We start from the raw sequence: 17,229 nt of genomic DNA, 5'->3' as shown, positions 1-17,229 counted from the left end.
TTACATATAATTTGTTATAAATATGTAAGTATATATCAAATGTATACTATGTATAATTTATTACCCACACAATTGAATCACTTTGTAGAGTAAGTAAGACACAGGCAAATAGGTACTTAGGGATGCTATGGAAAAAATCTTGAATGATCCTGAAACATCAAAAGAAAATGGAGGGAATATGCAGAGTCACTGTTCCAAAAAGAATTGTTGTTGTAGTTGATTGCCATCAAGGCAAGCACAACTCAGCACAGCAACCCTATAAACAAAAAGCCTGAAGTCTTTCTATAACTATTGTCATTTATCAAAGTTCATAGAATTTCCAGAGGCAAGTTGTTTAGGAAGTAGATGCACAGAGAAACTACCAAAAAGAATTGACTGACACCAAAATATTTCTGGAAGTACCATATGATCAGGAGCCAGTAATAATAAAGGAAGATACTCAAGCTGCACTGAAGGTATTGACAAAAAATAAAGCCCCAGGGTTTAATTTGATACTATTTAAGATGTTTCAAAAGGCACGTGCAGCCCAGGACCAGTCTTTGCCAGGATATTTGGAGGACAGCTACCTGGCTGATTGACTAAAAGAAAGTAATATTTTTTCCTGTTTTCAAGAAAGGTGATCCAGAAGAATGTGGAAATTATCAAACAGTATCATTAATATCACGTGCAAGCAAAATGCTACTGAGGATCATTTAAAAATGGCTAAAATAGTACATAGAGAACTGCCATTTGTTCAAGCTGGATTTAGAAGAGGCTGTGGCACTAGGACTATCATTGCTGCTGTCAGATGGATTCCAGCTGAAAGCAATGAATATCAGAAGAATGTCTATTTGAGCTTTATTTAGTATGCAAAAGCATTTGACTGTGTGGATCATAACAAATAATGGCAAACATTGAGAAGAATGGAAATTATACAACACTTAATTGTGCTCATGTGAAGACTGTACCTAGAACAAGAGGCTTTTGTGCAAATAGAGCAAGGTAACACTGTATGGCTTAGTAGTAAGAAAGGTATACATCAGGGCTGGCTCTTTCTCCATAGCTATTTAATCTTTATGTTGAGCAAATTATTTGAAAATCTGGACTCTGTGAAGAAAACCGTGGCATCAGGATTGAAGGAAGACTCATCGGTAACCTTCATTATGCAAATGACAACTTGCTTGCTGAAAGTGAGGAGGACTTGAAGTACTTGCTGCAGAAGGTTAAACATTGCACCCTTCGATATGGATTGCATCTCAACATCAAGAAAACAAAAATCTTCGCCACTGGACCATTAGGCAACATCATGATTGGTATAGAAAGGATTTAGACTGTCAACTGCTTCATCTCACTTTGATCCACAATTAATACATTTGGTACCAGCTGTGAGGAGATCAGGAGTCGTATTAGACTGAGTAAGTCTGTAGTCAGGGACCATTCATTGTTGAGGAATGCTTTCAGTTTGAGGACTAAGATGTACCCTTTCAGTCCCTTGCTGTCCATCTAAGAGCTAAGCAGTGACTAAGAATGACAGAAAAGAATTGATGCCTTTGAACTATGTGTGGTGTGGAGAAAAGTACTGATGATCTCATGGGCTGCCAAAAGAACAAACAAATATATCTTGGAAAAGGTGCAACCAGAGTGCTCCTTGGAGGCAGATATGATGAAGCTTTGTCTCACATACCTTGGGCATGTTACTACGAGAGATTATTCCTTGGAGAGGGACATCATACTTGGGAAGGTAGAGGGACAGTGAAAGAGAGACCATCAAACAGATTTATTGACACAGTGACTGCAGCAGTGGGCTTGAGAGTGTCAGAGATTGTGAGAATGGCATGGGATAGGACAGTATTCAGATTGGTTGTTCATAGGATTGCTATGAGTCATGCTTGCCGTAAAGGTACCTAACAACAATAGTGCTAAGATCTAGTCTCTCCTGATACGTCTAAAGTGCATGGTCTTTGGAGAAGGACATCATGCTTGAAAGGGTGGATGGGACAGCGCAGGAGAGGGAGACCCTGGATGAGATGGCTTGATAGAGTATCTGGAGTGATGGGGGTTGGTGTGTCAGAATTAGTGAGACTGGATCAGGACAGGGAAGGGTTCAGAGCTGCTGTACATAGGGTCGCTGTGCATCACAGGCAACTCAACCAATAACATTCTATGACAGGTTTGGAAGCAGGAGTCACAACCACTTCTAAGCATGCCTCCAGATACTGTGAACTTTGGTAAATGTCGATAGGTGTAGAGGTGCTTCAGGCCTTTTATTCATAGGGTCGCTATAAGTCATACTCGATTCAAAGGCAATCAAAAACAACATGAGACAAACTCACTATCTTTTAAGTAGTAATGTGGCTTTCTTTGAAGACAAATTCTAGTAGGTGTTAAAAATGTATGGAAGAATAAATGTTCTTGATTAACATTTAGATCTGAACATTTGTTTCTGATTAACCATAAGGAAATAGGGGAGCTGTGATGGAGACACTGCTAAACCAAAGGCCACTCTTCACTGGTGGTTCAGCTCCGATGGAGAAAGAGGGCAGTCTCCCCCCATTGTGATTTACTTTGGAAGCTTGAGATGGATGCTCACTGTGAGTCAAAAACAGCTTGAGGGCAATGAATTGAGTTTAAAAGTAATAATATTAGTACTTGTCATTAATTTGATATAGGAAAAATACTGACTTAATTCTGTTAAAATATACAAGAAAAAAATTTATTTCGAAAAAAATGGGCCATCTTTGCTTCTGCTAATGAAACACAAACTATTTTAGAACTTGTTCCTCTGCTGTGAATAGCTAGAAAACTGGACTACAATAGAGAAGGAATTGTGTCAAACATATCAATAGGCAGCTCAGGCACTTACTCCCTGGAGGAGGGCACAACCTGAAAATTATCCATGGATACTAACTGCGATTATTGTCCAGGTTGCAGAACAGAGTTGAGATCAAGGAGTCTGAAATAGCTTGACTTTGTGAGACAGAACAGTGAAAAGAAGAAATTACACAAAGATAGAGTTCTGGTTATTTACAGAGTGGGGCAACTTGATTTCTAAATAAGTTTCACTATTTAAAAATGTGTTATTTATGTACAGGCCAAGTAATTGGAATTTTAAACTTGAAGCTGGCTACCATTTGCAATACCGTGAAAGAAATGATCAATTTAGGGATAAACTTGCTAAAATATGTATAAGAGTTAATTTAAAAGTAGGAAATGCTGTTGAGAAAAATTGAAGAAAACGTAAGACTATGACTTGCTCACAGTACAGAAATTTAAATATTGCTAAGACTTCACATTAGATGGTTAAATGGTTTTAACCATTATTTAACTTAAAAAGTTTCCTATATTTAATGTAATCTCAGTCAAAATTCCAGTCATCCCATTTTGTAGAAAGCAATCTGGTTTAAAACTTCAGTAAAAATGCAAAAACCTGAAAAATTAAAGAATAGTTTATAAAAGGAGATCAGGAGATGTACACTCCTTGCCTCTATAGAATAATAGAAGCTATAGTTGTCGTTAGGTGCTGTTGAGTCAAGTATTACTCATAGAGACACTGTGAACAACAGACCTGAACCCTTTTCTATCCAGCACCACCTTCATTATCTCTGACACACTTGAGCCCATTGCTTCAGTTACTGTGTCAGTTAGCAACATGCTCAAAGTATATGAAATGAAGCGTTTTCATTTTTGCCTCCAAGGGGCACTCTGACTGCACCTTCTCTAAGACATACCTGTTTGTTCTATTACCACAGCTCAAAAGCATCAAGTCTTTTGTCATCCTTATTCATTAACCAGCTTTGCAGTGCACAACAAATGATTGAAAAGACCATAGCCTGGATCAGGCACACCTTATTCACATTATTGCTCCTTAATAATTTGGAGAGATCCTTGACTGTAGATTTTCCTAGTGTAGTACATCTCCTTATCTCTTGATTGTGTATCCAAGTAAGATAAAGTTGTTGAATGTTTCAATCTTTTCTCCATCTATCATGATGTTGCCTATTAGTCCAGTGTTGAACTTTTTGTTTCTTGACATTGAGATGAAATCCATATTGAAGGTGTTATTCTTTGATCAGTGGTGCTTCAAGTCCTCACTTTCAGCATGCAAAATTGTGTCATCTGCATAACAAAGGTTATTGATTAGTTTTCCTCCTATCTTGATGCCACATTCTTCCTCATAGATCCCAATATCTCAAATAATGTGTTCACCATACAGATTGAATAGGTATAGAGAAAGGATACAACACTGACACACAATTTTCTTAATTTTAAACCATTTCATGTCTCCTTGCTCTGTTTGCACAGTAGCCTCTTGGTCTAATATAGGCTTGTGCATGAACACAATTGAGTGTTCTGGGATTCCCATTCTTCTCAGTGTTACCCGTAATTTATTATGTTCCACACAGTCATAAGTCATAGTCATCTACACAGTCTTTGCACAGTGAGTGAAGCACAAATAAACCTTCTTGTGGTATTTGCTCTCAGCCAGGGTTCTTTTGACATATCTCTGGTACCATGGCCTCTTCTAAATCCAGCTTGAATTTCTGGCAGTTCTCAGTCTATGTACTATTCTGGTTTTGAATGATCTTCAGCAGTATTTTGTTTGCATGTGGTGTTAATTATATTATTTGATAATTTCCACATCTGTTGGATCACCTTTTTTGGGAATGGGAACAAATAGGGATCTCTTCCAGTCAGCCAGCCAGAAAGCTGTCATCCATATATCCTGGCATAGACTGGTGAGCACATTCAGGGCTGCATCTATTAGTTGAAACATGTCAACTAATATTGGTATGACATAGATTCCTGGGGCCTTATTTTTGTCAATGCTTTCAGTGTAGCTTGAATTTATTCCTTTATTTCCATTGGCTCTTGATCATATAGTACTTCCTGAACTATTTCAATGTTAACCATCTCTTTTTAGTATAATCAATCTGTGAACTCCTTCTGTCTTTCTTGGATGCTTCCTGGCTCATTCAACATTTTGCCCATACTATCTCTAAGTATTGCAACTCAGGGCTTAAATTTTTCAGCTCTTGATGAATGCTGAGTCCCTCCCTTTTTATTCTCCTAGTCCAACTCTTTGAATATAATCAAGACAATAGTATGTTAGTGGAAAAAATGGATATGCAGATCAAGAGAGGGTCTAGAAAATCCATTTGTACTCAGTTGTTTTTCAAACGAGGTGCCAAGGTAATTTATTGGGAAAAGACAGTTTTTCAACTGATGACTCTGAAATACCCAAAGAGAAAAGGTAAACCAGAACTTTTATAGCACAGTACCTATACAAATTACATGAACTAAAAATGGACCGTATACCTAACTGCACAAGAAAACTATTTATGAGGAAATCTTGTCATAAATGGTGTAAAAAATTCACCTGATAACTCTAATGGACTTAATGCAGTTTATCTTTATTATTAACATTCTGATTAAAATGTTTGTCAAACTCATTTAAGTGCATTGATGGTCAAAGTGGCAGCAAAAGATCAAGTTATTCCCTAAATGTAATCAGGATGCTTTATCATCATCATTGCCTGACTTTAGGAGATTTTTGCTGACTTGATGGCACATAATTAACATTGTTCGTAGCTCTGGTGGCCTAGTGGTACAAAGCTGCGCTGCAGTACCCGGGATATGTGGTTTGAATCCACCAGCTTCCCTGTGAGAGAAAGATGAGCACTATCTTCCCATGTAATTAACTGCCTCTGAAAACCTGCTGAAGAGTCAGTTAAGAGTCAGTTCTGACTCCGTGACACACAACAACAACAATGTTGTAGGGAGTTGTACTAAGCCAGAGTAACCACCTCTCAACCACCTCTCTGATGGTTCCAATCTACCAGTGGCTCCATGAGAGAAAGATGGGCACTTTTCTACCATGCAGTTTATAGCCTTTGAAAACCAATGAAAGGTCAGTTATGAGTCGATTCCAACTTAGCATTGAGAGAAAGGGAGATTGTTATCATAGTAATAGAATGTAGAATAGTATAATATAAATATAATAATATAAACCCAAAAGGATCAAAATGTCTTGAAAACAGGACCAAACAAGAGGAAAAAATACCACTGGCATCAAGTAGATTTTGACTCATAGGGAGCCTATAGGACAGAGTGGAACCGTCCCAGTGGGTGGCTAAGGCTGTAATCTTCATCAAAACAGACTTTCCCATATTTCCACTGCAGAGGGGCTGATGAGTTCAAATCACCAACCTTCTCATTAGCAGCCACGTGCTTAGCCACTTCACCAGCAAGGTTCTTTTCAATTGTCTCAGTGGGATTTTGTTGTTATTTGTTCCTTCATTTTTTAGGAGTGAAAGTATATTTGATATTATTATATGTTTTGGTTTATTTGAATGACTCCCTACCAACTTTTCAGTCTCTTTTTACTGGATTCCCTAGAACTTTTGTTATATAATTGCACCCTTATCTCACTTATCAACATGATTAAGTTCCAAGACTTGGTCATTTTGTGAAAATCATCATTATGCAAAAGTTCGGTGACCATATGCTCCTCCAGGCCCAGGAGGCATTTCAGAAGTGGTCCTGGCCAGCTCTTCCCTATCCTATAGCCATGGTGTGAAACACTTTTGTCTCCCCACCATGACTTTACTTTGGGCAGGTCCCTTAGCTTGTGCAAATCAGACAGAGTAAATCAGGCATATCAGAGAACCTGCCCTATCCTGACTTCTAGGTAAATAACCCCTCACCTTGGACTAATGCTCACAAACCCCTGCACTCTCAGTAGTTTAAATGGCAGATCTTGGAGGATTGTGGTCAAGTAATAGTCACATATTGTGTCTGCACTGCTCCCCTACCATCTTGCAGATCAAGGCCTGAAGCCTCAGTTCTGTGTGGACAGGGAACAGCAAACAAGATACATATCTTTTCTTTTTGGGGCTGATTTGGGATTCAGTAAAGCCAGGTTAAATGGCAAGGCCCCTAGTCCCACCTTTCTCCCCGCCCCCCTTTTTATTTGCAAACACTGCCAGCAAGAAGGGTGACATGGAAAGAGTAAAGGACTTGGACCACTCTCACTTAGATCCTAACTGGTTTTAAGGAGTGCTCCTCTCCTACCCCCACACTGTAGTTGGATCTGTGAAATTAATGAGCCAGTTAAGGAGAAAGAAAGTAACAAGCAGGTGTGAATTAGTAAGACATTAGTCTTTGGTTTTATTATTTCCGTTCTCTGCCTCTATTCTGTTCAAATACATCAGATTATAGTTCAAAGAATTCTAACCATCGATTGCATGTTGAAGCCAACTACTGCATGTTTTCATTTATTTTTAATTTTTTTTTTATCATTTTAGTAACGATGATGTTATGTTCATGTCTATGGAAAGACCTAATTTGACAACTTCAGTTACATCAAATAAAACAGGTATCTTAAATTGATTATAATATGATATCAAATTAGAAATCTCAAATCAGTATTTAAAATATATCATTGGATAATATCTTTTACTAAAGTAAAATGTTAATTCTCCTTTTTAAACTGTTCTAATTTATATCTGTCATTAATATTGCATAAATAAACAATTCTTGAATATAATTGAATATTTTTTTTATGATTGTTTTTCTATCAGCTTATGCCCTCTTGTTTGTTTTCTCTGTTTAATGATTATGCATGTTATGGAACTTATTGATGTTTCATGTATCTTATTTTTCATAATTTGTCTAGACCTCTTGTCTAAGGTGAAGTGGTGCTTCATGCTTTAGTTTGTCTTTATTATTTACCTACTAAGTTGTCTTATAGTCTACTTAAGGTCTTAAGATTGAAACTGTTCTTTTGAATATTTGATAACGTTTTCCTTCTGTTTCATAATATGTTTGTTGTTGTTATGTGCTGTCGAGTCGCTTGCGACTCATAGCGACCCTATGTACAACAGCCCTAAACCCTGCTCTATCCTGTGCCAGTCTCACTGCCTCTGACACACTCATACCTATTACCCCAGTCACTGAATCAATCCATCTCATAGAGGGTCTTCCCCTTCTGCGCTGTCCCTCTGCCCTCCCAAGCATGATGTCCCTCTCTAAGGACCTCTCCCTCCTTACAACATGTCCAAAGTATGTCAGATGAAGCCTCAGAATCCTTGCCTCCAAGGAGCAGCCTGGTTTAACCCTCTCCAGGATGAATCTGTTTGTTTTCCTAGCAGTCCATGGTACTCTCAATACTCTTCTCCAGCACCACAGCTCAAAGGCATCAATTCTCCTTCTATCCTCCTTAGTCATTGTCCAGCTCTCTGATGCATAACAAGTGATTGCAAAGACCATAGCCTGTATCAGACACACCTTAGTCTCCAGAGTGACATCATTGCTCTTCAGTACCCTAGAGAGGTCCCTAACATCGCAATACGTTTTTTTATTTCCTGGCTACTGGTGCCAAGAGTGTTGACCATGGAGCCAAGCTGACTAAAGTTGTTAACAATCTCAATCTTTTCACCATCCATCCTGATGCTGTCAATTGATCCAGTGGTGAAAATCTTTGTCTTCTTGACATTGAGCCTCAATCCATTCTGAAGGCTGCAGTCCTTGACCGTCTGCAGCAAGCATTTCAGGTCTTCCTCAGTTTCGGCAAGCAGGGTGTGTCATCTGTATAACGCAGATTGTTGATGGATCTTCCACGAATCCTGACGCCACACTTCTCCTCATAGAGCCCAGCCTCTCAGATAATCTGTTCTGCATACAGGTTGAAAAGGTATGGAGATAGGACACATCCCTGGCTTATGCCTTTCCCGATTTTGAACCATGCATTGTTTCCTTGCTCTGTTCTGACGACTGCCTCTTAGTCCAAGTATAGGTTTCACATTAGAACAGTCAAATGTTCTGGGATTCCCATTCTTCTCAGAGTCAGTCATAGTTTGTTATGATCCACGCAGTCAAACGCCTTTGCATAATCAATGAAACACAGATTAAAAAATTTCTGTCTTGTTAGGCCTTAAATACATTCATCTTGGTGTTCCCATAATGCTTATCTTTTCTCTTAGGATAGCCATCTTGTTGGCTCACAATTTTTCAGCCATAATTTTGTAAATATAAGCCATAATATTGGTGGCTTGTAATTTCTCAGTGTCTGTTTTCATTTCATTTTTCAGCATGTTGGTATTCTCATCTTCATTTCAGAAAGTCTTTCTTCTACTTACATAGCTATTTCTTTTCCTTGAAGGTGTACATGTAAGATTGTGTGTCAGAGTGTTACAGAGCACAGTAAACATTTATCTCAGGTTTCCTACTGGTTCCAGACATTTTTATTTTATTATTTTTTTGTGTGTACTGTCAAATTGGATCTGTCCAGCAGAGCATCTAGTGGATTCGAACTGTGCACTTCTGTGATTGCAGTGCAGCTTTTTGCCACTAGGCCACCAGAGCGCTCTGGTTCCAGATATTTTTTAAAGAGTCATATAATTGTAAGGTTACAAAAAGTACTTTTGAAAACTGTTAAATTAAAATTAGAGTAAGTTAAGTGAGTTGTTTTAATGATTGCCAGCTAATTATCAGTTAATTATTTTCACTCTTACTGTGTTTGTTTCAGCTTTCATATGTAACATTGTCCATAAATATTTAATAATTTCACGAACATGTTAAATGTGTTTGTATTTTGACCTTTTTGTTTTTCCAGATACTAGAAAAATTATGTCAAGAAATTCCAAAGAGGAGCCTGATAGAGAAAAGGACACTATGGTGAGTAACATTATCTCTGAATATTGTTCTAATATATTGTTGTTGTTATTGTTGTGCTGTTGAGGTGACTGTGAGTTACAGATCTGAACCCTGCCCTATTCTGTGCCATCCTCATCATCGCTGATTTACTTGAGCCCATTGTAGTTTTTTTGTATTTTGTTGTTGTTATGTGGTATCAGATTGACTGCCGCTCATAGTGACCCCATGTACTACATATCAAAACCTTGCTTGATCCTGCGCCACCTTGACATGTTTTAAGCTCACTATTGCAGTCACTGTGTCAGTCCAACTCATTAAGGCCCATTCTCTCTTTCACTGACCCTTTACTTCTCTTTGCATGATACCACTCTCCAAGGATTATTTCCTCTGTTTGACATATTCAAAGTATGTGAAATAAAATTTTGTCATCATTGCTTCTAAGGAACACCTTGTATGCTCTACTTTCACTTATCTGTGTTTGCCTGTTGGCAGTTCATGTTGTGTTCAGTACTCTTCTTCAGCACCACAATTCAAAGGTATTCATATTCAGTCTTCCTTATTCACTGTACAGCTTTCATATGCATATGAAGCAGTTGAAAACACCATGGCTTAAGTGCACCTTGTTGTAGTTGCTGTGTGTTATAGTCTTTAAGAAGTTCTTGGTTTTTTTAGTACTTTAAAGATATGTTTGACAGCAGATCTGCCCAAAGCAATACATCTTTTAATTCCTTGACTATCACTTCCTTGGGTGTTGAATGTAGATCCCAAGTATAATTAAATGATTGACAGCTTCAGTCTTTTCCCCATTTATCGTGATGTTGTCTGTTACCAGTTGTGAGAATTTGTGTTTTATGTTGAGATGCAATCCATACTTAAATCTATAGTCTTGGATGGTTTAAAATAATTCCTTGAAGTCCTCTTCCCTTTCAGCAAGCAAGGTTGTGTCATGTGCATAAAACAGGTAGTTGATGAGTCTTTTTCTAATCCTGATCCCTCATTCTTCACGTAGTTCAGCTACTACAATTATTCAGCAAACAAACTAAGTATGGTGGAAGGATACAGCCTTGACACACACCTTTTTTGATTTTAAGCTATTGTAGTATGCTCTTGTTCTGTTTGAGTGACTGATTTCTTGGTCTGTGTACATGTACTGCATGTTGTTGTTAAGTGCTGTCGAGTCATAGATGACTCATACTGAGCAAAAGACCTGAGCACTTGTATAACTTCGGTTGTTTCTCCATGTTCATAGAGTTTCTGGAGGCAAGCCATTGTGGAAGTGGATGTCACTTCTGCTTCCAAGCTTGTTTTAATTGGGAAGGTCTGCCAAACACTGTCCACCATGGGTAACCATTATAGCATTTGGCACATGAGTGTCACAGCGTTTAGCATCACAGCAACCACGAGTTACCTCTGTACAGCAATGCACAGACTAGTGCTATACCACTTAGAAGAATGTTGGACAACGAACAGTTTAAACTAGGGTTTTTAAACAGGAGGCCAAATCACGTCATCTTACTCCCCTTAGCAAATCAACATGCCACCCAACATTCTAACACTCCGTAGCATGGTTTACATATTCTGGATTCTGATTCTTCTCAGCATTATGCATAGTTTCTTATGCTCCATTCAGTTGAATACTTTCACATACTCAGTAAAACACAAGTAAACTCTTTCTGGTATTCTTTGCATTATCCGGGATCTGTCTGATATCAGCTGTGGTATCTCTTGTTCCACAGCCTCTTCTGAATCCAGGCTTTCTAGCAGTTTCCCATTATTACACTCTCCATCTATTTTTTTAAAAAACCTTAAACAAGAATTTACTTGCATTTAATATTATTATTTGGTAATTTTCATATTCTGTTGGATTGGTGTGAGTTGGTTGTTTCTTTTTGGAAGGACATAAATATAAATCTTTTCCAGTCAGTTGACTAGAAAATTGTCTTCCAAATTTCTTTATGTAAGCACATCCTATACTGCATCTGCTTGCTGACACATCTCAATTGGTACTGTTAAAATTCCTAGAGCCCTATTTTCTGCCAGCACCTTTATTGCAGCTCGGACTTCTTCATTCAGTACTATTGGTTCTTAATCATATTTTGTTTCTTGAAATGGTTCATTGTCCACCAATTCTTTTTTATTTCCTTCAAGGAGATCGTTTATGAGACCTACTTAAAGCATTCCAATCCTTAATTCAAATAAAAGTCCATTCGCTTGACACCTAGCTGATCTGGGTAAAGGCTTCAGAGTGGAACTGCGTTCAAGCTTTACCCTGAGGAGAAAAAAAAAGGAAGGGAGAGAAGGAGGGGAAAAAAACCCAAGAGTGGCAAAAAGATTAATGCAATCAATAATATACTCAAAGTCTATTTCCCATCTTCTTTTTAATTCAGTTAAGCTCCTCAAACTTATGAATTTGATAAATGAAAAATCTGCATAGCTCCTAGCAACTTAGATGTCTATAGTGTGGTTCCTGGCATCAGACCAATGTAGAAGTCAACCTCAGGACTGCCTGAAATTCATACTAGGTTCTTCATTTTGTACTTGAAAACCAAAAGCTGAATCCAGAACTCCTGCTCTGTGAGGATCTCGGCATTAAAGTGTAGTGTGTGAGGGAGTTCCAGATGGTTGAGAAATGAGCCTATTGTTGCAGTTCATCAGAAAACCTCTTTAGCTGCTGTAGGAAAGGCTCCTTTTGGTCATTGGAGGTACTTGTTTTCTGAGTTAGGCACTACAAGTGACACAGGAATTTGTGGCAGGAGTAGCCAAAGAGTTCTGCAGATAGAACTGTGACCCATAGGCCTATGGGGGTCATTTTTCTGCATATGCAGCATCTTGTCCTCATATTTGTCCTGGAAGGGGAATGCTCTTGTTGATGTGAATAGAGTCTGTAGTGAGGGCAGTGGCCAGCAGCACATGCATATGCTTATTCTGCTGGTTAGTCTCATACAGACTTTTGTCTCCTGGAATGTAGAGGAGGATGTTAGCAACAACCAGGATAACATAATCATGTCTGGTGACCTGCACCAGTTCTTTTTTGTGAATTTCTTTTGATACTTCCTGCAACATTCAGGATTTTGTGCTTAGAATCCTTCAGTACTACAACCCAAAACTTGAATTTGTTCTTCAGTTCTTTGAGCTAAGAAATTGAACTTTGTCCTTCTCTTGTTTTTCTAAGCCCAGATCTTTTTCTTTTTGTTATATTGCTTTGTCTTTTGGAGCTATCATTTGAAGTTTTCTATTCAGTTCATTTCTTCTTTCACTTCTTCAACTTCTCAATGCAGAAGAGCACGTTTCAAAGTTTCTTCTGACATCCATTTTGATCTTTTCTTTTTTCTTTTCTGCCTTTGTAATGACTTTTTGTTTTCTTCATGGATAATAATCCATGATAATCACCCTACAACTCATTTAGTTTTCAGTAATTAGTGTTCTATTTATCAAATTTACTCTTGAGATGATTTTTAAATTCAGGTGGGGTAAATTCAAGGTTCTGTTTTGGTATTTGTAAACTTGTTTTCATTTTCTTCCACTTCAGTATGAATTTGAATGTGAGCGATTGCTTGTTCCACAGTCGGCCTTGTTCTGACTGCTGATAATTAGCTTTTCCAACATCTCTTTCCACAAATGTATTCAGTTGATTACTGTATATTCTGTCAGATGAGACCCATCAGTATAGTCTCAGCTTATGCTTTTTAAAAATGATCTCTACAATGAATAAATCATTGACTTGTGAATTCTCTTCTCTGATCTCCAGACTGTCTCCAAGGCCATATTTTCCTTCTTTGTTTCCAATATTTCTCGTTCTAGTCTATATGCTGAAGAGATCTTCCAGGAGGCTGGGTAGTATGAGAAGCAATGTGGCATCAGAATTAGGAGAAGACTCATCAGGAACCTATGTTGTGCAAATGATAGTCTTGCTTGCTGAAACTGAGAAGGACTTGAAGTGCTTGCTTGAGGAGGACTTAAGTGCTTGTTGGAGAAGGTCAAGGCCTGCAGCCTTAAATATGAAGTTCAACATCAAGAAAAACAAAGATTCTCACAACTGGGCCAATTGGCAGCATCATGAAAGACGGTGAAGAGATTGAGATTCAGTTTTCTTGGCTCCACAATCAACACTATGGTACCAGCAGCCATAAAATCAAAAGACGAGCTGCATTGTGAAAGTCAGCTATCAGGGACCTCTCCAAAGTACTGAAGAGTGACGATGTCAGGCCATGGTCATTGCACTTACGTGCTATGCATCAGAAAGCTGGACAATGACTAGGGATGATAGAAGGAGAGTTGATGCCTTTGAGCTGTGATGCTGAAGAAAAGGACTGAATCTACCATAGACTGCCAGAAGAACAAACAGGTTCATCTTAGAGAGGGTGAAGCCAGCTGCTCCTTGGAGGCAAGGATTCTGAGGCTTCATCAGATATATTTGGGCATGTTGCAAGGGGGACCAGTCCTTGAAGAGGAACGTCATGCTTGGGAGGGTGGAGGGACAGTGTAAGAGAGGAAGACCCTTGAAGAGATGGATTGACTCAGTGACTAGGGAAGTGGTGGTAGGTGTGTCAGAGACGATAAGGTTGGCTCAGGATAGAGCAGGGTTTAGAGCTAAGAGCCGCAAGCAACTCGATGGCACATAACAACAGTCACTCATTAATGCATCTTGATTTCATGTTTGATCAGTTTTGGCTTATAGAAGTTGGTAGACATCCTCTATTCCTCACCTTTGGCTTTATTAGGTAATGTGTGTATTTGAGTCACCAGCAATATTGTATTTCAGAATAGGTCTTGAAACATTCTTTTTTACGATGAATTCTGCACTATTCCTCTTAAATTTGTCATTCTTGGCACAATTGATAATATGATTGTCTGATTCAGAATGGCTAATATCAGTCCATCTCAACTCACTAATAACCTGTGTTGGAGCTCTGGTGGCCTTGTGCTAAGGAGCTGTGCTGCCAACCCTCAGGTTCAAATCCACCAGCTGCTCCACAAGAGAAAGATGGGCAGTCTCTTCCCTTGCAATTTACTGATTCTGAAAAACTGCTGGAGGGTCAGCTGTGAGTCGATTCTAACTTTATGGTACATAACAACAATAACCTAGACTATCAGTCTTTATGCATTCCATTTCATTTTTGATAATTTTTAATTTTCCTAGAGTCATACTTTTTATATTCCATGTTCCAGTTATTAGTGGGTAATTATTGACTGCTATTTTTCCTCAGTTTGACTCTTTTTATCCCAGGAAATTAAAGTCCTTTATTGAGTGAGGGCTTCAGTAAAGCTATCTACTTTAGGGAAGGAGGACAGCCCTTCCCTAGTCATATTTTGAATATGTTCCATCCTGAGGGACTCATCATCCAGTACTCCATTAGACAATGATCCTCTCTTATTCACAGGATTCTTGAAAAGGATCTGTAATTTTAAAAGTGGATGGCCAATCCTGTGTCCTAGTCTGTCTTAGTCAAAAGTTCTGCTGAAACCTGCCCACCATTCTGCTATTTTAAATACCAAGGACATAGCATCCAGCATCACAGCAACAAATACACCACAGTATATAGCAAACTGACAGACAAGTGGTGGCTTACATGCTGGATGACCTATCATTTATTCAGTATTTAATTTCTAGCCTCTAAATAATAATTTCAGAATTTTTGTTTTGTCTGTGAAAACATTTTCTGTTCTTGAAACAAAACTTCATTAATTAACAATAACTTTTCAGGCTGTAGAGAAGAAGAAACCTGATTCTGTGATTGATTTGACGAAAGAAGGCCCATTCAAATGCGAAACAGGTAAAAATAACTTTTTTTTTAAGCAAGAGGGAAGGATAACTGGGGATTTACTGGACCAGTTTATGAAGTGTTAGTGTGTGTTGTTTAATTGTATCACTTATGTATATATGTGTAATTACCACCAAATCAGTTTACAGAATAATAGTTCCATCTTAAATTTTCTCATCCTACCTTTTTATTGCCACATCTACCTCTTGCCCCTATTTCCTAACCCTCCTAGCAACTAACTGCTAATTTGTTCCTCATCATTACAGCTATTTTGCAAATCTTATATAAACGGAATCATACAGCCTGTATATTTCTGAGATTGCCATTTTTTACTCAGTATAACTTTATCCAGTGTCATCTAAAATGTAATTGTTTCACATTGCTTTCTATTTTTGACGTTCCCAGAGAATCCTTGGAATAGATGGCTTATTTAGCCTTCTTGTGTTGGTGCTTTAGCTCCCTGAAATGTGAGAAAATAGACTTCTTTCTGTTAAGGCCATCTACTAGTGGTATTTCTTTACTAGCAGCACTAGACAAATAAGACAATGGTAAAAGTTAGAAATGCAAATTTGAAGAATTTGGATCATAGTTTATTTGCTAGATATCAAATTCATGGTTATCACATTTTCTTTTTTCTTCAACACATGTAAAAATATTGTGCCACTTCCTTCTGGAAGGTAAGATACTAAGGCATCCTTAATTTCATATGAGAAATGTGTGATTGAAAATAGTGTTCTAGGTAGTGTGTCATTTGTACTCTTAAAAGCTTTCAGCGGGGCAAGCTCTGGTAGCCTAGTGGCAAGAAGATGCACTGCAATCCCAGAGGTGCATGGTTCAAATCCACCAGATGCTTTGCTGGAGAAGGAGGAACAGTCTCCTCCTGTACCAGTCAAATCTGATTTGATGGTACACACACACACACACACAAATAATAATAAAAATTTAAAAAAAAAATTGAAATCCTAAGGGAAAAAAGTTGTTGTTTTTAAAAAAAGCTTTCAGTGGGAGTTTTCGTGACCTAGTGGCAAGAAGCTGCGCTGCCATCCTAAAGGCACATGGTTCGAACCCACCAGGTGCTCTGCTGGAGAAGAGAGGCAATTGCCTTCTGTGCCATTTAGGCCAATTCAATACACTTATGGGGGCGGGGGGACTTTCAGAATTTCTTTTCATTTTCAAACATTTAATTTTGGCATATATGCCTTAAATTCTTGGGCTTATCCAGTTGAGGGTCTCTTGGCTTCTTAAATCTGTATGTGCTTGTCTATCACCAAATGTCCACTATTATGTCTTCTTATTTGACCTCTACTCTCTTTCTTCTCATTTGAGATTCCAACTATATGAATATTATGATGATGATAATGATGATGCACATTTCTGGGAAGCTGATGTTTTCCTTAAATTTCTTTTGTTGTTCAGATGGAGTAACTTATTGATCTGCCTTGGAGGTCACTGATTCTGTCTTTTATTCTGCTATGCAATACATAGGATTATAATATTTTCTATTTCTTTTATTGTATTTTATAAATGTATTTTGTATTTTCCTCTGTTTCTTTGGTGAAATTTTCTATTTTTTAAAAACTTTGTTTCAAGAAAATTTGTGATATTTGTTAAAGATTCTTTTCTTCTTAGTCTGAAAATTTATGTCAGATAATTCCAAACATTTGACTCAAGTCAGTGTCATTATCTATTGCCTTTTCTTCTTTAAGTAATGACTTTATAGGTTCTTGATATGACAGATGATTTTCAGATAACTTACGGACATTTTAATTGTAAGTTATATTGAAATATTTTCCTTGGCAAAAAAACCCAAGGCTACAGGAATTGATGCATACCA

The 17,229-nt window shown here is 37.9% G+C and overlaps 1 protein-coding gene across 1 annotated transcript in view; it reads left to right on the top strand.

The window, feature by feature from the left end:
* Window positions 1-17,229, top strand: part of ATF7IP2 (activating transcription factor 7 interacting protein 2) — a 72,044-nt gene that overhangs the window by 45,394 nt on the left and 9,421 nt on the right. The window contains exons 6-8 of the mRNA XM_006895235.1: window positions 7,284-7,354; window positions 9,593-9,654; window positions 15,347-15,407. Coding sequence (XP_006895297.1) covers window positions 7,284-7,354; window positions 9,593-9,654; window positions 15,347-15,407 — 194 coding nt within the window. The remainder of the gene's footprint in view (window positions 1-7,283; window positions 7,355-9,592; window positions 9,655-15,346; window positions 15,408-17,229) is intronic.

The sequence above is a fragment of the Elephantulus edwardii genome, unplaced genomic scaffold (genome assembly GCF_000299155.1).
Source record: "Elephantulus edwardii isolate Elephantulus edwardi_28Jun2011 unplaced genomic scaffold, EleEdw1.0 scaffold00162, whole genome shotgun sequence".
In the NCBI taxonomy this organism is placed as follows: Eukaryota; Metazoa; Chordata; class Mammalia; order Macroscelidea; family Macroscelididae; genus Elephantulus; species Elephantulus edwardii.
Note: the sequence above shows the minus strand (reverse complement) of the source record. Positions and strands in the feature narration are given on the sequence as shown.